The sequence below is a fragment of the Bactrocera tryoni genome, chromosome 2 (genome assembly GCF_016617805.1).
Source record: "Bactrocera tryoni isolate S06 chromosome 2, CSIRO_BtryS06_freeze2, whole genome shotgun sequence".
NCBI classification, from domain to species: domain Eukaryota; kingdom Metazoa; phylum Arthropoda; class Insecta; order Diptera; family Tephritidae; genus Bactrocera; species Bactrocera tryoni.
Genome location: NC_052500.1, coordinates 73,676,743 through 73,703,272, shown reverse-complemented (window position 1 = coordinate 73,703,272; position 26,530 = coordinate 73,676,743). Strand labels below are relative to the sequence as shown.

Here is a 26,530-nt window from a genome sequence, read left to right as displayed (position 1 = left end):
GTTTACTATAATTATACTAGTTATTTAAATATTTTGAAATATTATTAAAAAATTCCTTCGTCTAAGTCTTTAAGAATTGTATCGCAAAGACCTGTGTAAAATTTTATGCAGATGGTTGAGTAGTTCTCGAGAAGTCTTGCCAACCGACTTCCTTCACACAGTTTCGAGAAAAACGCGTTTAAAGACGGGGCACTTAGCCTAGCTAGCTTCCAGCGCACAAGTTCACAAGGCTGTATCTGCGAAACTATTACTCTGATCTACTTGAAAATTTAGCACAATCCAGAAGTGTTGTAGAATTTAAGAAGTCAATAGAAAAATCGATTTTTCGAAATCAAATGTGCAGGAATAAAAATTAAAAAAAAAGACATATGCCATGGAAGGGTTGTTCATTAAGTTCAAAATTTGTTCTACAAGATTTTAACAGTAAGGGTCTTCAGACAGTAGAAAAGAACTGCTTATTGATCCTTTCAGGATTTTTAATAAGAAAATAACACCAAACATTTCTCTACGACTCGAAAGTGTAGGTAGATTTATAAGTTTTAAATATTTTTATGGAGGAATCCTTAACCCAGAATACCATCAGAAATGCCCAAGGCGAAAAGTAAATACTGTTTTTGTATCGATTCTAACTAATCAGAATGGATTTAGTAACTAGGTTCCATGCAATAAAAGCATATTCAATATAGGTCTAACCAAAGCTGTAAAAACTGTTTTAGTAACATACGGATCTCTAAATTTTGTGGGCCAACGTTTAACGAAACTAAGAATACCTTATGCTTTCAAGGCTTTGTTATCAATATGAAGACTAAAATTAAGCTTAGGGTCCATAATAACTCCCAAATCAACAGAATTAAAAACTTGCTCTGGTACATACTACATATTTATTTTTAAAACAAGGTGAGAAGAACCCAGATTTACAAGAAATGCCATTGTCTTAAATTTTATGAGATTCCACGGCAAATCATTTCCATCACACCAAGGATCAAATTGTTTAAGTCTGTTTGCAACAGATACCTTTCATCAATTGAAGTATATGATTTGAAAAGCCTTACGTCGTCGTATTTGAAAATTCTATAACAGAAGAGTTATCGTTAAAGAACAAAATCGGGCCAAGGTGACATCTGAAGATACATTAATTGAATCTGAAAGAGTATCCTCAAATATCATTTGTAGTGTTCTATTATATAGATTAGAAGATATGCATTGAAGAAATCTTGGTTAAAAGCCCAGAAGATCAAGTTTATGTACGAGGGTCGAAAGATTTACTTTATCGAATGCTTGAATGCCCTTAAACCCAATAATACATGGTTTACAAATTCAAGAAAATTTGTTAGAGTAGATTTCTCTTTACGAAATCCATGCTGAGAAGAAGAAATTAAGTCTGCAATGATAGCTTCAAAAAGTTTTGGTATAACTGATGATATTGCAATACCCTTATAGTTTTCAATGTATAACCACTTTTTTGCAAAAGGATTATAAACAATTGTTTCCATATTGAAGGAAATATACAAGGATTACGTGCAATATTATTTTTTAGTGTGATTAAAAGCCAGTCCGGAATTTTTTTTGAAATTATTTTAATTACATTTTGAAACTTCAAAATGAAATTCAGCAATCTTTTTTTCAAATAAATTCGACTTCCACTCTTTTATCGAAGGCTAATTTTAATTTTTCTTTCTCCTTTTTGGGTACTTACGTATATCTAAATAATTTTATACTTGTATAGGGATCACGAAATTTTTAAATAAGAACACGACTGATCAAATCTTACCCGGACATAAAACAACGTTTCAGATATTTTAAAACAAATCTTTACTATCCAATTTTCCATACATTTATTATAAGCCTCAACTGGGAAGAACTTCAGTGGCTTCAGCAAATTTTTTTTATTTTTGCAACTTCGGTTTATTTATGGAGCATTAATTGAGTTATTTTTGGTTAGTTTAGACGTAATATTCACAAACCCGTCATGAGTAATGAATCGTTTGATGAATGTATGGTCCTGAGCTACATTATCAAACATCTCTACTCGACAGCTAGCATTCACACGCTTTGTATCCAAAAAAATCCAATATTTTTTGATTCGATCCATAAGATCGATCCTCTATTATCTCTCTGATTCCAACTTAACTTAACCTGTTGAAGTCATCACCATTAACTGGTGGATGAACAGCTTGCATGAGGCAAGTTATCGATGACTTAATTTCACTAACTGAATGCTTTGCGCTATTCAACTACTTGTGCTCGTAGACTCCCCAAAATACTCCTGCAACGTTTGCAATGATAAGTTGCTGTAACATAATAATTCTCTGTAGTTATACGCCATCATTATTTTAAAAATTTTCAATGCTAAAAAATTACCTAATGATTGAAAAGTTACAGAGTTGCGCTTTTGTCAGACTGAGAGCAATTGTGGCTTATATTTTTTTTTATTTATTGGCTTTCTAAGATCCTAAACGATTTTAGCGGAATTTACCACAAGGTATTATATAACAATATAATCCCTCAGTTAATGAGATATTGTTTTGACATTTTGCCCATCACATATAGTTGCCATACAAACTAAATGATCGTAATATGGCTTGTTTGGAACAAAATTAAAATTTTCGAACAAATGTAAATATTCAAGTTTAACTGAGTGCATTTGTAATCATGGAAAGAATTTCAAAATGAAATGAAAACTAAATTGATTAGAACTGCCGGTTCCTTCGTCTTTCATCGTCTGCAAAAAAATGGTTTAGGTGACCAAGCAGTCTTTGTGTGGACGCAGTCTAAGCAAATCTTTTCATAATTATGCAAAATGTAAGTTGGGCTTCAGTAAGCTCTGGTGTGTGTCGCCACCAGACAGTGACCAGTTAGTATTCTGATCATGTTCCTCTAACGAGTGCCAATAGGAATTTTATGTACTTCCGATCAACCGCTTTGCACATGACTTTTGCAGTTTTGCACCCAGGTAGCTCGTTACAACGGGTTTTGATTTTCTTTATCATTCTTCTGTTCAGATCGTCGTATAGACAATGCATGGGTTTCCCAATGTTGATCATGTTTTCGGGTGTTAGCTGTACACCATTCTTGGCAATCTCGTCCACTATTATATAGCCCTCAATGCCTTTGTGGCCTGGTACCCAGTAGAAGTGAAGTTGCTTGCTTTTGGCAAGACTTTCCATTGGTACCCTACTTTTCTAGATACTTCTGGCCGATATGCGATACGAGGTTACTACCTTAATTGCTGCTTGGCTGTTTACGTAGATGTTGACTCTTGAATTACCTGCAAGTGCATTATATTCTAGCTCAACGACTTTCGCAATAGCAAAGACCTTAGCTTGAAATACTGCAGTAATCCGGCAACTTAAAAGGTTGCCTTATGACTAACTCTGGACAGTATATTCCCGTCCATTTTCGCACCATCCGTATAAATGTTTCGAGTGTTGCGCGTAGCTAACATACCTTTACGTCAACTATCTTTTTCTATGTTTATTTTAAACCTTCTTTCCGGATTTTAAACTGCCATTATCCACCGATCTATGCCCGAAGGTTCTATATATAAAATCTCCTGCAGTCTCGCCCATTTCTCTCTGCAGTTTTCAGCAAAGAGATCTTTAGGTGGTAGGTTTAGTACCAGTTCAAGAGCCGTCTTTGGAGTTGTTTTATAGCTCCCGTTATGCAAAGCGCAGCGAGCCTCTGAACCCATTCCATTGGCGGAGAAAAAATGAAATGTTCAATTCAAATTTATACATTGCTTCTAAGACTTTTTTAATATTAAACTCTACTTTATTCAAACTTCTTTTTACAGTTATACAATTTCATTAATTGGTTAGACATTTTGCAGCATTAAGGATAAAAGAAAATTATATGTAAATCATATTTGTGTATTTATAATTTTTCGCTTTTTGGATTCGATAATACTTGAACAAAAATATAAATATTTTACGTTAAGGCAAGTTATATTGCAATTATTAAACACAATTGACTAAAATTAAGGCACACATGCTACCATGCATACATTTGCGTTGCTTCGTGCTGACTTCGGCTTTGATTAGAGGCCACTTCACGAGCTGATAACGGAGTATTTGCGTGCGGTGTATTGGCGTTGATAGTGCTGAACATTATGAGAAGGCACTAAGATGTTGGCTGCAATAAAATTCGAATATTAGAAAGAAATAAAATATATATAATATTATTTTTAAATATGGGTGTAGTAAAAAATAATCCAATTGTTAATTTGAAGGTTTGGCATAGTTATTGTACATAAATAATAGTAATTATTGCAAAGAACACAGAAATTTCAAATTTAATGGGGAATTTTTATTTTCATTCGAATAATCATTCTTTGGCATTTTTTTTTGGAAGATTATCTTTTTCAATTATTGGTTGCGGCTATGTCTCAGATGGTTCATTCGTTGAGTCCAATTTTCGATGACTTGTTCGAGCATTTCGAACTTGTGGCGAATGACATGCGTGATATTTTGCTCCAAGGTCTGAATCGAAGCGGGGTTGTCCGCATAGACTTTAAACTTTACATATTCCCACAGGAAAAAGCCTAATGGTGTAATATCACACGATCTTGGTGACCAATCGACCGGCCCAAAATGTAAAATTATCTGCCCAAATTGTAAAATTATCTGCTCACCGAAGTGAGTCCCATTTAAAAAATCCATTGATTGATGCGATATGTGGCGACGTCTTGTGGAAACCAAATGTCGCAGAGATCACGAGCTTCAATTTCATCTATCAAATGGTCTGTTAACATGGCCCGATAACTGTTGTAATTGACAGCTGCGTTCTTACCGGAATCATTTTTGAATAAATATGGACTGATGATTCCAACGGCCTATAAACCACATCAAACAGTTGATTTTTCTGGATAAAATGACAGCTCATTGAGCTAAAAATGGGCTTCATGGCTGAACAAAATTTGGTTCGAAAACTTCGGATTTTCATGGAACTTTTCAAGAACGGCTTCTGATCTTCCACAAACTGTATTTTGTACGTTTTCAATTTATGATTTCGACATAAAATGCGATAAAGTCGTTCCATACGTCAGTCCGAGTAGCTGCGAACGGCGTCAAATTGACTCTCCACGCTCTTCATTAACACTCTCAGCTACCGCTGCTATATTTTCTTCACTGCGTGCTGAACGTGGTCTATTCGTTCGAATATTATTCAATAATAGTATGCACAGTAGTCCTATTATTTCTCACGCGTGGATGCATAAGAACCTCCCAATCAAGCTACCGGGAGTTCTGGTCAGTCACTATCGATGTGTGCGGCCTGACGTTGTTTTTATCATACACAATTCTTCTCAAATCAAAGTCGCTTCTGGGCGATGACTTACACCAGGCGGTTTTTATGTACACAGTAGAGGTCCGACTAAAGAGTTTGACTGCATAGTAGATGATGTTCCCATCGAACTCATAGAAAAAACCATCCTGATGTTCAATACTGGCTTGAATACCGCTACTAAAGGAACCGGCTTACCGTTTTACTTGACGTGGGAGTGAGTGACTCACTTTTGATCACCATATCATCCCCTTCAGAAATAGAAATAGTCAAATAACGGATAGGAACTAGGTTCATGAGGTTTTTTACGTTAACGTGTGCGAGGCTCATATAGCGAGCTTCTTTTTGTATCCAGTTTTATTTAACTAGTTTCAAAGTATTTCTTATGCAATGTTAAACACTGCAAGAAACTGGCCTTGATGTCATCCGACTCGAAAGTTTTCATTATTTTATCGGCATTTTCAATAATTGCATTGTTGTTGTTGTTCTAGCGGTTATCAAATCTCTGCTTGGTAAGGTTCAAATTGATTGCCATCGAAGTTATCTACCGGTTGGCCCAGAAAGCGTGCTATTTCGACGGAGTCGGACCAGAGGGAGAGCGGTGTTAGATGAGTGGGATTCGTTGGTCATGTAACGAAGTGGTTGGAGCCATGTCGAGACTCATTGCACGCTGGCCGGTGCTACGTTATCGGAATTAACCCGACTTTTATTCGCCTAAGGGCTATTATTTCCTAATCCTGTTTGGATCGATAAGATTTTTGGTTTAGTTTGGTAATAATTGACCTTATCGCGTGTGGTGAAGTTTTAATATCAAAATTACTAAAGCCATATATTTAAAAATAATAGATTTCTTTTGACTAGACTTACATTGTGACAAAAAAGCACCCGGAAATTATAATTGAATTCCCCAAGTGAATTATGTCTAAAAAAATGTATTTTGCTAAGTTGGTAGGACTAATCTTTTTAAACAAGCCTACGAATGGTACAAAGTCTTCAAAGACGGTCGAGAGATCGTTGAAGACATGTCTTGTCCTGGACGACCTTCGACCTCTTTAAATGGTAGAGATATTAAAAAAGCGGCAAGAGAGTGGCTTAATGTACTTTTGCGAGTACGTTTGAATGATTGTCCCGATAAAGCAGAATTTTTCTCAAAAAGGGTACGATTGTGACCGAATTTAAAGTCAAAAACGCATTCAATTCCATCAATAAACCACTGTATTTACCATTTTTGGTTTCGTGTGATTTTTTCTTGTTCCCGAAACTGAAATAGCCACTCTGTGGAAGCCGAGTTCAGTTCATCGAAGAGATAAACCAAAATTCGCTGAAGGAGCTGAAGGCCAACCCATAAAAGAGCTAATGAAAAGTGTTGCGAGGACTGGAAAAATCGTTTCGTTGGTTGGGGTTGACTTTGAAGGTGACAAAATAAATATTGATGAATAATTAATTATTTTGCACTTTACAATTTCTGGGTACTTTTTTGTCACAATTTATATAGAAATTCAAGCAGTAACTGTATTTAATAATACAAATATTTAAAGTAAATTATATAAGTATACTTTCTTTGCACTCACCTGAGCGTATTGTGCACGAACGTCCGTCGCCGTCATAGCCAAGTGGGCAAGCGTCGCATTGGGGCCCGTTGAGCGTGTCACGGCACTGTACGCCACTGCAAAAGAAAGAACCAAAACAAATACACTCATACATACGCACATACAAATGTAAGCAATTATTTATTCACCAAACCACAAGACAATTCATGCCGCAGTTATGTAATTCATGGACCTTGAAAATCTATTTATCAAAGCGTCCTAAGCCTTAAGTGGCGTACTCAGCCAAATCAAACAGCAAAGGGCGCACTTCAACTTCTACCACACTGTTTGTGCGAGTGTGTATATGTATGTGTGTTGAGTATGCCGAAAAAGGCACACTGCTGATGACGATGATTTGTTTGCCCAACAGACAAATTACAATTACAAGAAAAGGTTATTAAAATGTTTACGCAAGCAAAGAGTTTTTGTATGGATAATCAGCCTGCGGTGATACTAAATCAACGGCCTGAGCAAGTGAACACTGTTAGGTTAGGCTTGGTTACAACAACAACAACAAGTCATCACTGATATTTACAATTACATTGTAGTAAGTGACAGTGATAAAGAAACACGATAGCCGAAATGCAGTGAAAAGCAGAGCGAACGAGTAGGAGAATGTGAGCGAAAGAGTGTATTGATAGGCGCGAGAGGTTCAAAGAGCTACCAAATGATCAGTTATCACAGCGGCAATCAACCAGCGATCATCACTAAACCCTTTAACATTTATTTATTTATACATGTATTCGTATTAATACAAATAAAGGGTGTCGCAATGAGCGACTTTTGACTTCGAAAACGAGTTATTGAGTTTACTGAAAGGTTACTTGTTCAAGAATAGATCAAGATCACTTAATTATTCAAGATTATGTAAATGAGACTAAATTTTTTAAAATAGGTGGGTACATTATTTACTATACTTTGATCTCGAGTATTTCAACTTTCCATGTTCTCACAAATTTACAAAACCGTAGTTAGGGTTTTATAAGTTTAATGCTCTACTGCATGTGATTGATGAAAGGCATACCAATATTTGACCATGCCTGAAGCCGCTTTTGCACCAGATTGTGACTGGTGTTGAAAAATTGATCTATTACGTTATCACTCTATTCAAAAAATCATCTGAAATCTGGCCAATCAGCCAAATCAATGGCAAAGCCGAATATTCATGTCGCCAAGGCAAGGCTTCTAAAACTGGGTGACACTATTAATGCGGAACTCACCAAAATGTAACGAGCGATTGTCTAAAAAAAGTCCGAAATTTTCAACCAAACACGAGGCAATAGATTTCTAGTATAACAACGCTCTGAGTCAGGTTCAAATACCGCCTTTATGGGTCTTTTTTCACTCAAATAATAGCGCACAATTTCGGGAATCTTGAATTCTGGGTCACCGGCATAGTTATTTCAGGATGGAATCCACAAATTGCGAGAAAGAGGAAAAAATGTGTTCACTTCAGTCGGGAGTTATTTCAGTTTATCTTGGAACCAACATTAACACCAACAACAATGTCAGGGTTTTGCGGAAGATTTATGGTTCTTTGCGCATTGGTAACTGCGAATTCCGCAGTCGATGGAACGATGAGCTGTACGAGATACTCGTATACGACGACATTGACATAGCTCAGCAAATTAAAAGACAATGTCTAGGTCATGTCGTCCGAATGGATCAAAATACTCTGAAAGTATTCGACGCACTACCCGCCGGGGTAAGCAGAGGAAGAGAAAGACCTCAACTCCGGTGAAAAATCACAGGTGGAGAAGTACCTGGCGACACTTGGAATCTCTAATTTTCGCCCAAAAGGAAGAACGATTGTCGCTCTGTTGTAAATTCGGCTGTAACCGTATAAGCGGTGTCTACGCCAATAAAGAAGAAGAAGAGGATGTAATGTAGAATCTTTCTGTTCCTGAACATATGTTCATAACCAGCTTACCTCAGAAAAGCATGGGCTAAAGTGAATAAGAGAAGGTTTCGGAGTTGTTTAGCCCACGAAAACAAAGCGAAGTTTGCGAGAACTTTTAAGGTTAAAAAAAACATCAACTGTCGACGTCTAAGAGTTAAAAATAAGTACTGTTTAAAAAAAAATATTTTCATAATATGTAGAAAACCCAATTGTGCCAGCTGATCAACAAATTATTTGTTATTTCAAGCGCAACATCAATTTTTTCGTAGATATTAAAAATTTATTATCTTTAGTCCATCCAGTAAGTTTACCAACTCTAATGCAGCATAACTAACCGGCCCTTAATGAACATATCATTACACCCTTTATATGCAAATGCATAAATTTTTACATCAAAGTATAGTGTTGAATTCTTTGATTTTTATCAGTGTGGAAAATCAGCGGTACAAGAACAAAGCTATGTGCATAGGCAACGCGCGCATGCTCAACTGCCTTTTTAGCTGATCGTTTGTATGTAGATAAGTATGTATGTAAATACACACGTATTAAGATCAACAGCAACAGAAGGTGAGAGTCTCTAACTTTAAGTGCTGGATATAATACCTTTTTTGGTTAAATGTTCGCGCTCTCAAATGTAAGTCATTGGTAGTGAAAGATATGTACAGGTATATGTATGTAAGTGAGTTCGAATGTAAACCACTTACATAAATATGTATGTATTTTTTCTGGATTTGCTTGCGTGTTCGTGAGCGTTGATTTGTTTTGAGTCGAGTTCGCCTACGCATTCGCTTTGTTCCCATTCGCATTCGCATTCCCGATCGCATTGCTAACTGACATTAACCCATTAGCAATTCACAAGAAACCCCAGCAACAAATAAGTAAGTACGGTAGTATGAAGAAATATTGTATTCATATGGTAAAGAAGAAAAAATGTGAAGAAGATGATAAAAAAGAAAAGCTATAATACCGTTCACAAATAAAAAGTTTCCGAACTAGAGTTTCATTTTGTTAAGCTAAAGTCTAGGCTGTAGAACGGCCGCGTTCGGATGGCGGCCTTGGTTAAGTAGCTGTTCTCAAGTAAGGCGGTGTGAGCTGGGACGTTGTCGTTTTGCAACTTCCAATCGGCTGCGATGTCTTGTCGGACCCAATTGATCCTTCGTTTGAGTATCTTGAAGACTTCCACGTAAAACTTGGCGTTGACGGTTTGTCCAGGAGGAACAAATTCATGGTGGACATTGCTTTGATGTCGAAAAAGACAGTGAGCATCGTTTTCACTTTGGATTTGCTCATTCTTCCGGTCTTCATTAGCGACCTCTTCCCGGCCCTCCAAAAAGGTGCCATCGAAACACACCACTTCTTGTTCAAGCAACATCTGGGTATGCGCTTAATCAGATTTACCGAGCTTCACACAGAATTTAATCTCGCACCTCTGCTCTATCAAACGCTGCATTTTCGGCTTGCACCACTCACAGAAACACGACTCTCCAGGTGCTCGGAGACAACTGACCAGCCGCTCGTTCGTTAGCTAGGAACGCCCTCTACCGAATCCAGTCGGTGCGCGTACGCTTTCGGAACGAACCCTGTATACTATGTATATGTGTAATGAATTTCGTCTTTCTAACAAAACTTGTGTCGAATAGTATCCTCGGGTTGACTTTGTGCGCTTTAAGGTGTTTCCCTGGCATTGATTCTTGCTAGTTACAAGAGTACAAAATGTTTGGTTGCACCCGTACTTAGCCCTTCCTTACTTGCTTTCTCTAAAATCGCGTATGCGAGAAATGATCTACGGGTCGTTCTGAACAACTTTGCTTAGGAGGCTATGGGTCTTAAACCTATTTCGAGCCAACGATTTTTAATCCGCTCTACTGTTTAGGGTATACAAATTAAAAAAAAAATTCAGAACAACAATAATGTATTATAAGTATGCAACTTTAATGCTTCACGGCGCAAAACCGAGAAAAAATTGACATTGACATATGCATTCGCTGACATTGCAAGTAGATTCCCTAGCAGTAATCCACCTTCCAACGCTTACAATAGCAACTAGCTAAAGCGAAGGGTCTTCACTGCATTCCTTGGGGTGTGTCCCGTCAAGTAGTATAATAAGTTGATCTATGTATGACTTTATTTGCTTGGTAAACTGCCAGTAATTAGTGTATATTTGTATTTGCCTTAATAGTAAACATTAATACATACAAATACCTATAATTATATGAAAGTAAGCCGTCAGCGGTATGAGTAAACCTTCGCAGCAACATTTACAGAGAATGATAGATGATGAGATCGTAGTCAGTTATGAAGCTGTAGGCTCTTAAGACTCAATCAAGCGCAAACTAAGTAAAAATATACTACAAGCTTACAAGTACACATATGAATAACCCAAGCCCTGTCATATTTACAAATGATTCACCATCTTTGGCAATTCGCCCACATAATTTGTATGCCATTTAAATATGTACATACTTAACGCTTTTGCTAATTGCGGCGGTTATTTTGAAAAGTTTACCTTTCGAAGCTTAGGCTTACTAACATGAGAGTACAGACTCACTCGTCTATAAGTACATTTAGGTATATTGAAGCGCTGTCAAGGAATGCTTGATCCGAGGCGCAGTTGTTGTGTTCACTCTGTGGCTCGAATTTGAGTGACAGCCCTGACAGCTTTAAGTAGTTTTGCGCAGCTGATTATATGTACATACATATATTCATATAAAAACCCTTAGCTACTCGTTGAATTACACTATAACTATTTTTAGCAAAGTGTGATGGATATGAGTGGAATGTCAAAATATTGATCAAGTTGTGACTACTTTGGACTACTGAAGCGAATGAGATATGTAGAAATCATTGCTCCATAGTTTTGTATTTTACCTCGTCCTGAAAATGGTTACTCGACCTACGAAGAGTAGTCGCCCGATATGTGAACAGCATTACAGATATGAATACAAAGTATGTATATCCTTCTATTATGTCCAAGGCACAAGACAATGCCTTCGACAACCGACAAAAAATATAAATTTTTTTCCAATTATAAAATTAAGTATTTAATAACACAGGTAATCGACCTAACAGTAACTAAACTTTGATTAGGAGAAACTTTTGCGGTTTCAATAATCTGGTGGTAGAGGATTTGTAGAGCTAATTTAAGACTGAGTATGTTAGAGGGCCATAAACGATTTTGCTTATAGACTATTATTTATCAAAATGGTACATAATCATGATTTTAAGAGATGATAATCAAACGAAAGCAAAGTGTTTCTACTAGTCAAAATAGCATAGTGATAATGATCCGATTTATTTGATTCAATAACTTGTTGCGTTTTTGAGAGTATTTTCATAATGCCACACTCATAGAAATCCTCATCTCTATTGCAGAAAACTACGACAGACGATTTTCATAAGGTTCTCTTGAGGCGAATTTTTCACCAGCAAAATCATACGCCAAAGACATTTACTTACCGTCAGGTCTCGATTATAAGGTAAATGCTTAAGAACGTCACAATAAAGTTCCAAAAGGTTCTGGCTAGTCACTTTCAATGTACATATGTAGCCTAGAGTAGTACTGATGGAACACAGAATTTTTTCCTATTGACCAAATCAGGTCACTTCTGAGCAATTGCTTACTACAGATGCTTGATTTGTTGGCAGTATGGGTCCCAGTTAAGAATTTGGTAGTAGGGAAGCAGCTTATAATAGATGATTACCTGCTAATCCACCCAATCCCAACAAATATCTGTAGCAAAACCTTTCAGACCGTCAAAGCTGGCTTGGCCGCCATTTGCTCGGCTCACCGCGATTCGAACACGATCGCTTTCGCTTGACGTTGTCAGAAATGACCCATTTTTTATTCCCATTAGCCATCCACTTTAGAGATAGATCGAGTTCCTTGCGGTTCAGCAGCTCTTCGCATATGAATGCGTTACCTCGTATTGCCATACGCCCTTACATCGTGCTTTTTTTTATATTCAGCCTTTATTTAAATGATTGTAAACGGTGTTTGTGCCATGATGAGCTTCTAGGCAATCGAAACAATGTTTAATGACGATCGCACTCGAGGATTTCCCGTATTTAATATTTATTTTTAGCAAATGACTTTACAGAGCATGGTGAAATTAATGGAACGGAACCGACGATTTCAAAATTGCGCATAATTCAGTGGTTACAGTATATTCACATTTACAGCCTTCTTTATCGAAGGAAACTATAAAATATGGCTATTTTTCTCTTTGCTGGTGTCTATCTTTGGCGCGTGCTCTAACAATACTGAGTCAAGCAATTACAAAACGGTCCAAAAAGTTTTTTAATATAAAATCTTATTTTTTTAATGGCATGTAGCATTAACCGATTGTTGCTATATAGCGTAAGATACTGATTACTAAAGCTAACTATTAAAGAAACAATGGGTTTTTTGTCCTCATATCTCTAGCCTTAACAGAATACTTTTTCTGGTTATTTAAACAGGAAATATTCAGACCGAACTCATTAATCTGGTCATTTGTTAGTTGATACTTCAGTAAAACATTTAACTGTGACCGTACTTTAGCTCCATCTCAGTAGTGTGCCAAAGTTTGTTCCAAAACAGCTGATTCAATTTTATTTAATATCATACTTCTTCTCCTTTCTTTATTGGCTTTTACACCATATATCATTACGAGGATGATGAGTGACTTCTAGAATTTGGTCTTTCTTCGTCGAGGGAGGACTTTACTTCTCAATTGCCTACTTAGTCCGAAGTAGCACCTGTTGGCAAGAGTTATTCTGCGTTGCATTTCGAGGCTGATATTGTTGTTGCTGTAAATACTGATGATACAAGATAGACGAAATTATCTACGACGTCGAAATTATGACTGTCAACAGCAACGTTGAAGCCAAGTCCCGATTGCGACGACTGTTTGTTTGAGGACAGGAGATATTTCGTCATGCCCTCGTTCATTACCAGACCCATTTGATTCGCCTCGTTGTCCAACCTGGAGAAAGCAGAACTAACGACGCGGTTTTTACGGCCAATGATATCAATATCATCGGCGTACACCAGCAGTTGTACACTCTTGTAGAAGATTGTACCTTCTCTGTTTATATCTGCAGCTCGAACTATTTTTTCCAGCAGTAGTTGAAGAAGTCGCACGATAGGGAGTCGCCTTGTCTGAAACCTAGTTTGGTATCGAAGGACTCGGAGAGGTTCTTCCCCATCCTTACGGAGCTATTAAAAGCTTTTGGTATTGCTCAGCGTCAGTTTATACAGCCATATTAGTTTTGCAGGGATACCATATTCAGACATAGCGGCTTTAAGGCAGCTTCTTTCTGCTGTCAAAAACAGCTTTGAAGTCGAAGCTGGTGTGTGTCGAACCTCTTTTCGCGGATCTTTTCCCAGATTTGGCGCATAATGAATATCTGGGCAGTTGTTTATTTTCCAGGCCTGAAGTCACACTGATAAGGTCGGATCAGATTGTTGACGATGGGCTTTAATTTTTCACATGATTTGCTCGCTAGAATCTTAAATGCGATGGTGAGGAGTTTCATTCCACGGTAGTTGGCGCAGATTGTGGGGACTCCCTTTTTGTGGATTGGACAAAGCACACCTTAATTTCAATCAACGGATATGCTTTCGTCCGACCATATTCTACAAAGAAGCTGATGCATGCTTCTTATCTGTTCTTAATGTATTTATTTTTGAAAAATTTGTGAAAAATTTAGTAATGAGCAGTAAATGTATTTTTTCGCAATGAACCAAATGAACTTTTTATGCAACAACGCAAAGCAAACAGCCGATTGATGTTACCAAATAAAGAAAAAACTATCAAGCTTGCCAGTCTGATACTTCGCTACGTAGAAAACGATAATCTATTAATTTTACAAAAACAAAACGCACTTAAAAAACTACCGAGTAACAAGTAACGAATTAACAAAGCCGGACTGAATACCCTTTATAAAATAACAATTGAAGCACTGACCTAGTCCAACCGCCCTACTTTCATATATGAAATTTGAATCGAAGCATTTGTTTGAGGTCTCTGATTTCATTCTCACGCCTTGCCTTAACACCAACCACATCACAATAACAATGTAACTGTTAAGTATTTAATTTTATTAAAAAGCTATCAATAATTTCCGGTTACCCACTTATCTGGCACTCCTTATTCCACATAACTACAGGCTTATCAACGACAAACACCAAAAGAGAACATGAAAGGGTCGCTTCAATGTGACTGTGGCACCAACGACTCAACAGGTGATCGTTATAGTGCCGTTTTATGTATTTTTTATTGCCAATTGGCCAGATAAATGGCAAGCAAATAGAAAATAAAAGAGAGAAGCGAGGACGCGCAACAGCGCTATGGGTCGGGATACACATATCTACGTATGTATATATATGGTATAGTAGAACATGCTGCGGTAACAATACCCTTTTATGTGTTCAAAAGGCAGCTACTTAGTGTTGATAAGGCGCCTTTAATATGCCACAACAACGTAGCAGAAAGCCGAAGTATGCAGCATGTTCCACATTGTCGCCTGAACAATATATATACATACATACAACAAAAAGGGTTTACATGCATTTAAAACTATTTCCTATAAGCATTCAATGAAATGCGCTGTCATCTATATAATTTATTTGACTTTTGTTTTTGTATGTCATGGCATTGTTGCTATGCGTTGCTGTTGCGCCTGCGCCACACGCGCTCTTGCGACTCCCTTCCGAGTGGCCGAGTCACATTTCATTGATAATAAAAGTTGACATTAACGACAATGTTGCCACAACAGTTCAATGCGCATGGCGATATGCACTCTTGTATATATATGAGTGTTTGCGTGTGTGTGTTTGTGTGTGGGTAATAATTTGTATATTATGCAAATTAGCGAATGAATACCCTTCCAACGGCTTGCTGCATGCCGCAGATGCACGAGCTGCTGCAGGCAGCGGCTGTAATAAAGTTCAAACAGGGCGCAGCCACCAAAATCATTGTCATCCAAAGTTGCCCATTCAATTCCATTTCATTTAGATGACACCCATACACATTTAGATAAGTACAAGTAGGTATTTTGTTGTTTTTGTTGTTGTCGTACTAATATCTGTCTGTGTTTGGCATATCGGTTACCTCACCCGCGTTATTATTTTGTCGCAAGAATCTTTCTTCTTTGCAATTGTAATTTACACGAAATTTATGTGACATTACCGTCAACCATAACAATAACAATAACAACAAAGGTTGAAGTGAGGATTACTAAAGCGAACTTAACTGCCACTAAACCGAACCAAAAACCAAAAAAAAGAAAGATGAGTGTAAAAAAAAACGAAAAATAAAAGAAAAAAATAAAAAAATCTAAAAAAAGAAATTAAAATTCTTAAAAAAAAAAACTTAACAAAAAAATAAACAAAAATTTAAAAAAAAATCTAAAAAATATCTAAAAAGAATCGGAAAAAAGTCATCGTCTCTTCACCACAGCGGCAACACCGCAATCGCTCGTTATAACAGGTTGCCCTTCTTGTAGGCGCTACACATGTTCTGTTTTTATGGGTTTTTTATATGCGCACATACATGTGTCCGCACTCCCTGTTGCAGCGCATGCGCCCATAATTTTGGTTTTGGATTTCAATGCGTTTTGTTTTCTTTCAAATTTGACACAATAGCATGCACTTAATGTCACCTTATTCATTTAGGCGCTTTGTTGTTGCTCTTTTAGTCTAGTTGCCTTAAGTTATGGCAGATCGGCGTGTATGTTGTGCGGTGCGGACCGCACACTCACTTTTAAGTTATTGCAAATAAATGCAAGATATTTAATAAAATGCCCACGAAGCGTTGGCTTTTATTGAATTTATAGACGGAGCTGTTCGTGGGTTGCACTCATAATTCAAATTATTTTATTCACATATATGGAAAAGGTTATTTTGTAGAGCAGAAATAATTAGACATTTTTAAATATTTAGAACGTCACATTTTTGTGTGGGTTATTGTGGAATATTATGAATGAAAAACGCATTTTCAAATTTTCCACTTAGAACTACTTTTTTTGTTCTCACCATTAATATGCGTTAAATTATTTTTAGCTTGAATGGTCAAAAGCAGTAATTTAGCGACAAAAATGTCTAAGAATCAAGCAGCGGCAAATTAATCGATTTCCTTAGGTAAATAGATAGATAAATAAATAAGGATAGCACTGCGACGCCAAGTCACAACGACCCACTTAGCCCCAACAAATTGATAAATTCCAATATACTGCCAAGTGCTAAGGAGGTTGATGTGATCCCTATTTGGAAATATGATTGGTGAATGAAGCGGAGCAGGCAGCTCATCAGCCAGTTCATTGCCAGCCATACCTTTATGAGCGGGCATCCAGATAAGGTGCACTTCGTTACGATCTGTTCAGCCGTTCTATACACTCTAGTATAGCGGAGCGATTTGTCCTCATACGCAGATATTGCTATAAGTGCCGCTTGACTGTCGCTGAGTATGATTATATGTTTGCTGCGATAGTTGCGTTGAAGGTTTATCTCTATGCAGCAAAGACTTCTGCTTGGAATACACTCCCATAACTTCCCGTAGGTATGGATCCTATCCTGAACCAATTCCCTCCGATGTTTTCGAGTCGTCGATGTACCACTTGATTGTACTATCCATTAGCAGTGGCTCGAGAGCGGATTCCTTTCATTCAGCTTTGCTGCTGAGGGTAATCTTGAACTTCTTAATAAAGTTTACTCTTTTGGTAATACTGTCCCTTAGGAAAAGAGCTAAGAGTATTCCCCCACTTAAGTCCTTCACACGCTGGGATGAGATTACCTTAACTCTCCCAAACCCTTCTGCTGTCATTTGAAGGATGGCGTGTTTGGCTACCTGACCGATTTCTAGGTGAAGCGGTGTGAGTTCCCACATGACTTCAAGTGCTGCCGTTCGGGCATGTGCGCATGGCACCTTTCACGCAAATGCAGGTCAGTTGTTGGAGCTTTGATAGTTGAAAACCTACGGAAGTCTGCGATGCTTTCGAGATCCAAGCCTGACAAAGCTTGGCTTGCAGCCCCAGGATTTACCAGCTGATCGAGGTCAACATGCTGCGGCAGAGTGGAATATAGTACAGCGTGAAACCAAGAGACACACAAATAAAGTCTGGTAAAAAAAACCATTGTTTTTCTAATGATGGATTAAATAATCTATATTTTGCGTTATATAATTTCGATAGGGTTACGCAATGTGGTGTTGAAAGATAAGATTTTTTACTAAGAAAACTTTTTAGATAATTTTGTGAGTGCTTGTACTCAGTATTGTTAAGGCCTCCGTGAAATGTGAAGATCAGCAAAGAGAAAAATCTACAAATATATTACAGTTCTTCTTCGGTAAAGACGAAACGTAAGGCGATTAAAAATATAAACATTGAAATAGTGTGTATGTTCTTGACTGTCATCTCGTGTAACTTAAGTTTCATTGATTCTGTGCCTGATCTTGCATCATCTGTAAAAGATGCATCACTCTCTGGAAGCCCAATTATCTAAAATATCGATAAAGTAATAGAAATCGTCGAGTAAGATCGCCATTTAAGCACTGTTTCGCTTTCCCAGGAGCTCAACATTGCACAAATATTCGTTTGGAATAATTTAAATATGTTAGGTTCGGTTAATCTGGTAGGCCAATAAGGCACGCATAGACCAGTTTGGTCCTTTGCGATACCAGAGAGGAGTAGTCATCGTTTAGGATGCCTGCGCTTGCCACGAATTTTAACAGACTCTGCGGCCTCACTATCGATACCTTCTTCAGTGTATCATACCGTGGGGACTCCAGATGCTTCCAGCGGTACGTGCACAAGTTTCCAAGTGCCCTGCTCTAGACATTCCCTTCAGTCTTCTCGATCTGTCAGCCTCATCCTGCGGACGTGTATCGCTACCAGACAGTGACCAGTTAGTATTCCCAATAATGTAAATAAGGGTGACTACAAAACAATGCTCGATGAGTTAACTCAAACAACCCTCACGGGCGAAATATCCTTCTAGAATTGCAATAAAGTTGTTGAATTGCAATAAAGTCAATCCATTTCTGAAGTGGATGTCTATTGCTGATGAAATCTGGGAAAATATAACAATGTCAACTGAAGGTAGACCCGACTACTACAAAAACGGCCAGCTGTGGCCAACAGGAGGAGGAATTATGTTACATCAGAACAACGTCAGACCACATACATTTATAGTAACTCGTCAGAAGCTCCGAGAGCTTAGTTGCGAGGTTCTCATACATCCACCTTATAGTCCAGACCTAGCACCAAGTCATTACTCTCTTTTCCTGTCTATGGCGAATGATTTTGTTGGTGAAAAATTCGGCTAGGAGAACCTTGTTCAAAACAACGGTCTCAGTTAATTTATTAATTTAGAGAGAGAGAGAGAGAAAAAGAGAGAGGAGTACAAAACCAGTCTGTGTAAACCAAAACTTAAGCCATAAAGATTTAGCGTTACTATTCATTACATGAGGATTGTACCTTAGTGGTCTATATTTGGTAATTAGCTGATTTGCAGTAATTAACCCATAAATATACTTGTATTTGTAGTGTTACAATATGTGCAAGTCAGAAACCGTACATAAAATCATTAAGCTACTTAAAATATACATATAGTAGTTTTGGCCATCAAGTTTCTGATCGACTTCCCGTAAGGAACTTCGCTTAAAAACATTAGTCATGTGCAAACTTCAATTTTTAACCCAAAGCTAGAAGTGAAAATACTCGTATTACCGAAGAGGGTAATAGGAAACGATTAACCTTCAAACCGTTCCTCTTGGAATGAAGCACATTGGAGTTTGGACCCTTGTCACCAGATGTTGTCATCATTATTAGTATAGATAATACTCAATATTTTTGAATTTCGATAATCAGACATGCATGCAAATATCTTGGCCGCTAATGGAGGAAAGAATAGAAAATATCTCGGCTGTTAGTGGAGGAAAGCATAGAAAGCCTAGGTAGACGGTTTCTTATGAAATAAAAATAATGTAAAGACTTGATGGAGCATAAAGGAAATACTCAGTTAGCTTCAAACTTTTCGCAATTAGAGAAAACTAGGATCAATTAAAAAGGTATAGGAATACTTTTGCTACACGAATACTTAGATTTCTTTATCCTAACAGACAGTCTTGACTAACTTCAAGCTAAGTTAGCTTCACTGAGACTCTTTATAAACTCGTATTCAAACACAATTTTTTTTACTTACATGAAACAAGGACGATCAGCGCAAGTGACGCCCGGCTTACATATCTTGCCATCGCCCACGTGACCCATCGGACAGCGGCCACACCTCAGACCACTAGCCGTTTCGCGGCACTCAACACCTGCAAGTGGTGACAAAACCGTAAATTTTCGTCATTCTACACGAACTTCAAATTCAAATAAGCGTTTATGTGTGTATATAAGTTCTATGTACAAGTATGTATGGCTATAGAAATGGTGTATATTGCTCATGTACTGCATTGCAAATATAAGCTCACCTGGATAGCAGGGATTGGCGTTGCGACATGTCGGTTCCAAGCGCAGGCTGCTGCTGCTCGGCTCCTTGCAGCCGGCGCAGTTCTCGAGCAAGCGGCGTAGGTAGGCGATCTCTTGACGTTGGTTGGCGATGTCTTCGCGTAAAAGTTTCACCAATTCCATTAGGTCGCTCAATGATTTTGCGAGGGCGTCTGTATGCGCAAAAAATATATAAACAACATAAATTAACAAAATAAAATACAAAAAAATATGTATGTATGTGTGTATATGTATACTAAATATGTACTTATAAATGAGCAACAATAAAGGTGAGGATGAAATATTAAAAAAAAAAACATTAATGAATAAACAGCAATAAGAAGATGCGTTTATGCCGTAAATGTGCAAAAAAGTACAATAGACACAAAACAATAAAAGAAAAATAAACAAAAAGGTGGTAACAACAAGCAAGAAGGTTAACTTCGTCTGCTCCGAAGCTGTAATACCCCTCACAGCTTTTTTTTATAGTCTAAAAGGATATAAAAAGATCTTTATCTTGATTTTGATCGATGGCTTTGTATGACAGCTATATGCTATAATAATCGACTTCGCCGTGGCTGGAAATATGGTTATCTATAGTACCAGATTGCAGCATACGAAAATTCATCAAGCTATCTGGCTGTCTCTAGATCTAAAAGCCACCAAACAGATCGTTCATTTTGTGTTAGACGGAAAACACGTCTCCCGTGTTTTAGAAGTGCGTACGCTCCGAGATCCTAACATCGACTCGGACCAATATCTTGTTGTAGCTAAGATACACACCCGCCTCTGTGCAGCAAAAAACGCACTTCAAGAAACAAAAGGAATGTTCGAAGTCGATAAGCTGCAATAACAGACAGTCGAACTATTTCCTACTCGACTTGCACTCCTGGGCTCTAAGAGCACTCGTCAGATACTTGGTATAAGTAACTATGGGACGGCAATTCAAGCTCCTTACTTACAGCTGCAAACGAAACCATTGATTTTCGGAAAATGTGTGATGAGGGGTGCAATGTCGCAGCGAAGAGAAAGCAGACTGCCTACCTCGACCACAACACGTGCGGGATGTGATAGATACCGAGTTGAAGAGGGAAGCGATACGCAATTGCAGACAATCAAAGAGAGAGGTCGAATGCATGAGTACGAAGAGCTTGACAAGCTGGCTGACAGGGATAATGCTTAAAAATGCAATGAAAAGATGCGGCAACTAACAGAGGGTTTCAAGATCAGAGCATACTCTTGTAGAACCCCCAGAGGTGGTCTAGTGATTGATGCCCAAAGCATACTAAAATTATGGAGGGAACAAGTCTCCAGGCTGCTGAATGGCAGTTAAAGTATAACGCCAGGAGAAGGCGAACCCGATTTCCCAATCGATGACAATGGAGCTGACGTTCCATTGCCCGACCATAAAGAAGTTTGAATAGCAATTCCCTGTCTGAAGAACAGCAAAGCGGCGAGGGTCGATGGATTGCAGGCCGAGCTATTCAAATACAGCGGTGAAAAACTGAAAAGGGGCATACATCAGCTTCTTTGTATAATATAGTCGGACGAAAGCATGCCCCACAATTATAGTTTAAGTGTGCTCTATCCAATCCTTAAAAGGGAGACCCCACAATCTGCGCCAAATTCCTTGGGATAAGTCTTCGCAACATCGCATATAAGGCTCTATCGAGCGTACTGTGTGAAAGATTAAAGCCCACCGTCAACAAACTGATTGGACCTTATCAGTGTGGCTTTAGACCTGGAAAATTAACAACTGACCAGATATTCACCATGCGCCAAATCTTAGAAAAGACCCGTGAAAAGAAAACCACGCACCACCTTCTCGTCGATTTCAAAGCAGCTTTTGACAGCAGGAAAAGGAGCTGCGTTTATGCCGCGATGTCTGATACTTCTGGAGATGCAGATCTGAATAGAGAATCTTCTATAAGAGTGTTCAGCTGCTGGCTTATGCCGATAATATTGATATCATTGACCTCAACAACCGCGCCGTTAGTTCTGCTTTCTCCAGAATGGATTAGGGAGCGAAGCAAATGGGTCTGATAGTGAACGAGGGCAAGACGAAATATCCTCTGTCATCGAATAAACAGTTGTCGCACTGCCAATAAAAAAGGAGAAGAAGACTATATCTCGTCAAATAAAAAAGTTGTCCGTACAAAGGCTTAATTTTAACCGGCCAGTTTGTTTGGTAGCTACATATATAGTATGCTACAGTGGTCCGATATCGGCGGTTCTGACAAATGAGCACCTTCTTGAGTTGAAAAGAACTTGTGCAAAATTTCAGATAGATATTTCATAAACTGAGGGACTATTCCACGTACATATATACAGTCGGACAGAAGAACATGACTAAATCCACTCGGCGCGCCACGCTGACCAGCTATCCAACGTTTCCTTGTGAGTATTACAAATATGGTGGCAAACCCAATAAACCATGTTCAGGGTATAAAAATCGCTAAAAAGGTGAGTAACAAAAATAAACAATAAATTATGAAGCTGCTACATATAGCCAATTGTCTGTACATATAAAGCGTGCCGCAGCGCGGAATTATGACGCAGTTGCGCACACGCCCAGCCAGGCAGCAGCAACACAATATAACCTCCTGCAAGTATATACCTATTTATTTAAGTATATATTTTGCGTATAATTTCAGCAAAGCGTGGGAAGTCGCCACACTGGCATTTATATTTGTTGCTATATGCGTCTATATGTGCTTGACTTTTGTATTGCTGTTGATGCTGGTGACTTAAGTGGCCCCTGGAGCTTTATTTTTCCGAGTTTCAAATACACTCGAGCTCATATTGTCAAGTGGTATGCGTACAATTCAATCCGCATTTCTTCTACAGCGCTTCTCAAATTGCAAATACGCTCTAAATTCAGCTTAATGTAATCCACACCAAAGCTTAGCTTAGAGGCGCGCTTTAACAATAGCCAAATGGGTGTACGCTGTAGTTTTATGGTATTATGGTTGTTAAACTCGCGTATACTAGCACCAGCTGCGTGTTGCAAGCGACTGCCACAGTGCGAAGCCCTGATTGTGACAATGACAGTGACAGTGACACTGAGCGTATGACAATAGTTTTGTTGCAGAGCTTGTACATTGGATATATGCACATAGATTTGTGCATGAGACATATCTATCTACATTTGTGGCAATAGTTGCTGCTCCACTTGCACCCACTCGCAACTGTGGAGCAGATCGAGTAGTTCTAGCATAAAATTGCAAATTAACCCTTATTTGACTAAAATGCTTAAAATATGTAAGATATTGGATATAGAAGGTAAGTACTCGGAATTAATTTGAAGGGTCCAAAAGATTATTGTCTCTTGGAATAATGCCGCCAAACATAATGGCTCGAGAACTGAAGCAGATCTATGATAAAATCAAAATTATAGGCAGGAAGCTGACAATAGCAGAGCGTAAGGAGGATAGACAAGTAAGTATACAGAAATGGCAAAATCGTCACAACAGCAAAGGGAAGATGGACGCAGTGATTTATCGGAAATGTACTAGCATGGGTGAAAGGAAAGCACGCCAAGAAAGTTTTACATGACGCAGTTTCTAATAAGACACAAATGTTTCAGAGAGTACCTGCATAGGTATAGTCATGACAATGGAGTTACTTGCTCTTTCTGTGGTAGCCATAACAAAGAAGCAGTGAAGCTAGAGCCGCGTATAGCGAGCTAATGACGTGAGCTAATAGGCAAAGCTGGCACTGCGATGTAATGCTTAGCGGCGGTCCCGCGGGGACTTACACAGATGCCAGAGTTAAGGGTTCAGTATGTAAGCGTACTGTTGCGAAAGTCCAATATAGTAAGCTAATACTGACTGCGAGTGATCCCGAAAAGTTCGTCATACGTGTGTCACTCGAGTTAAACACACAGACCGAATTTTCATCTGTCATTCGTTTCGGAATCGGAAAAGGTGGATCCATTTCTGAAGCGGTTGGTTACGGTTGACTAAAAATTGGTTAGTTACGAAAACGTCAAGCAAAACCGATCTTGGTCGAAAAGCGGTGAATCGGCGCGAACAGAGGCCGAGGCTGTATTGACGGTCATGAAAATTTTGTTATGTGCTTGGTGGGGTTTGCTGTGAATCATTTTCTAAAAGCTGTGTTCAAGCACTTAGTTTGGACCTGTACTGTCAACAATTGGACCATTTGAAGGAAAATTAATTAGATAAAATCAACTGTCCCGCAGATTTGCCAATAGGGAGAAAGTTTTCTATGCGAGTGGTATTATGAATTTTCCTTTACAATGCTGACAAGTTCTCGAATAAAGCGGTACTCAAAATCTCTGTGAAAATTTCGCGACATTTTTTTTTTCAAATAGTTCTAATCGAAAAATCGTTAGTCCAAGTCTCTAAGAATTGCATCTGAAGGACATGTATAAAATTTCATGAAGATCGTTGAGCAGTTCTCGAGAAATCATGCCAACCGACTTCAAAAACACGGTTTCGAGAAAAACACGTTTAAAGACGGGGCACTTAGCCTAGCAAGCCTCGAGCGCACAAGTTCTCAAGGCTGTAACTCCGAAACTATTACTCGGATCAACTTGAAAATTTAGGACAATGTTCTAGAGATTAGAACTTGATAAGACAACCCCTTAATCACATCAGCTAAAGAAGCTTCTGCAGCTGCTGTAGTTTTGGAAAACAATATTCAACGCGGCAGAAATTGAAAGACTTGTCGTTGAAGTGTGTGTGTGTATTAGATCACATTTCTCTATAAGGTTTCGGATAATTGTGTATTGATTTCTTATATTATTTCGCTGTTCTCTTGGACATCCTTCGTTACATGTGCCGTCGCAAGATCATTCTGGCTCAACATAAATTGTATATGAATCAAAGAGCTTTTTCAGCAAGACAAGACTTGTTTTTTTTTCTGAATTGTAGCTGGTCATTGTTCCATTAGTGTCTGTCCGACAAAGCAGGAGCTGCTTGGAAGATAATGTGGTAGAAGCATCTCACTTTCTCGCTTTAATACTGTTTTCCCCACAAACATTAACACATCTTGTATATCACACATTTAGTCTTCCAGCAGGAATAGTAATTAAACATATCTATATAATTTCAAGTTAGGATGGAGTAATGTGTAGAAGTTCACGCAAGTGAGCAAAGTTCTCGGAGCGCCATTCACTTGGGAGTGGCCAGAAATAATTCTTTTGCAGATAGCTCAAGGATCTCACGACTTCCTGTGTTAGATGAAGTATCCTCTGGGTAGCCAAAATATTTTTTGAAGGGAGCTAAAGTGAGAAGGCTGAATATCTTCTCCCCAGGTTAGTGTGCAGTGTTTGGGAAACGCCAATGAAAAGGAACAAAAGGCCTTGGAAGAGGAACCCCCTCACTAAGTCACTCATTGTTCCCATCCTTGATAAAGTTTTAAAAATGTTTGTAATAAAAAAAATATATGGTGCAGAGGAATGGACGATGATAAAATCGGATGAGTCGACATTACCAGTTTTCGAGAGAAAGATTCTGCGAAAGATAATATGGTTCTTCGCGCGTTGGCCACGGCGAATACCGCATTCGATTGAACGATGAGTTTTATGATATATACGACGGCATTGACATAGTTCAGCAACGTAGGGACGAAAACACTCCAGTTCTGAAAGTATTCAACTCAATACCCGCCGGGGGAAGTAGAGGAAGAGGAAGGCTTTCATTCCGTTGGAAAGACCAGATGGAGAAGGAATTTGCGAAACCCAGATTAAGCTTTGTAAAAGTTTTCGATGCATCATCTGTTTTATGCGGATATGAAGATGCTACTAGGAAATGGCCTATACTTAGTTTATATACATTATAATGAATGATGGTGTATTGTGTCACAATCACAACACATTTTAAGGGGTTACCAGGGGTTACGGGAGCCGATTTTTTTTATTGTCTTATTAAATTCTACAACGCCTTTAGGATATTGTTCTAAATTTTGTTCATCCGATAATTAGTTTTGCCATTTTCAGTTTTAACTCAAACAGAATTATTGAAAAAGGGCTGTTTTTTGAACGAGGAAATCCTCTTTAACGCTTTAAAATATTTCCAACACTTTCAAAGCTGAGTTACGTATTAACGGCTGTTTGTTGGTTTCACATTCCTACAGGGGTTTTCAGTGTTATTACAAAAATTTTATTGCACACAAATGAGGACTTGCATAGATCTGGATTAGTTTGGAATTGCACATACAAAGTGTACTGGAATGTTGCCTATCACTTTAGCCTCTACACATACATTTCAAAACATATGAACATATACAAGTATAAGTATAAGTGTAACTCGTAAGTAATACATAT

The 26,530-nt window shown here is 38.2% G+C and overlaps 1 protein-coding gene across 1 annotated transcript in view; it reads right to left on the bottom strand.

Moving 5' to 3' along the window:
• Positions 1-3,754: 3,754 nt before the first annotated feature.
• The window catches only part of LOC120769340, a 40,023-nt gene continuing 17,247 nt past the window's right edge, over positions 3,755-26,530 (bottom strand). The window contains exons 7-10 of the mRNA XM_040096297.1: positions 20,226-20,414; positions 19,952-20,069; positions 6,852-6,946; positions 3,755-4,131 (exon numbers count right to left, since the gene is read on the bottom strand). Of these exons, the coding sequence (XP_039952231.1) occupies positions 4,049-4,131; positions 6,852-6,946; positions 19,952-20,069; positions 20,226-20,414 (485 nt within the window). The 3' untranslated portion in view covers positions 3,755-4,048. The remainder of the gene's footprint in view (positions 4,132-6,851; positions 6,947-19,951; positions 20,070-20,225; positions 20,415-26,530) is intronic.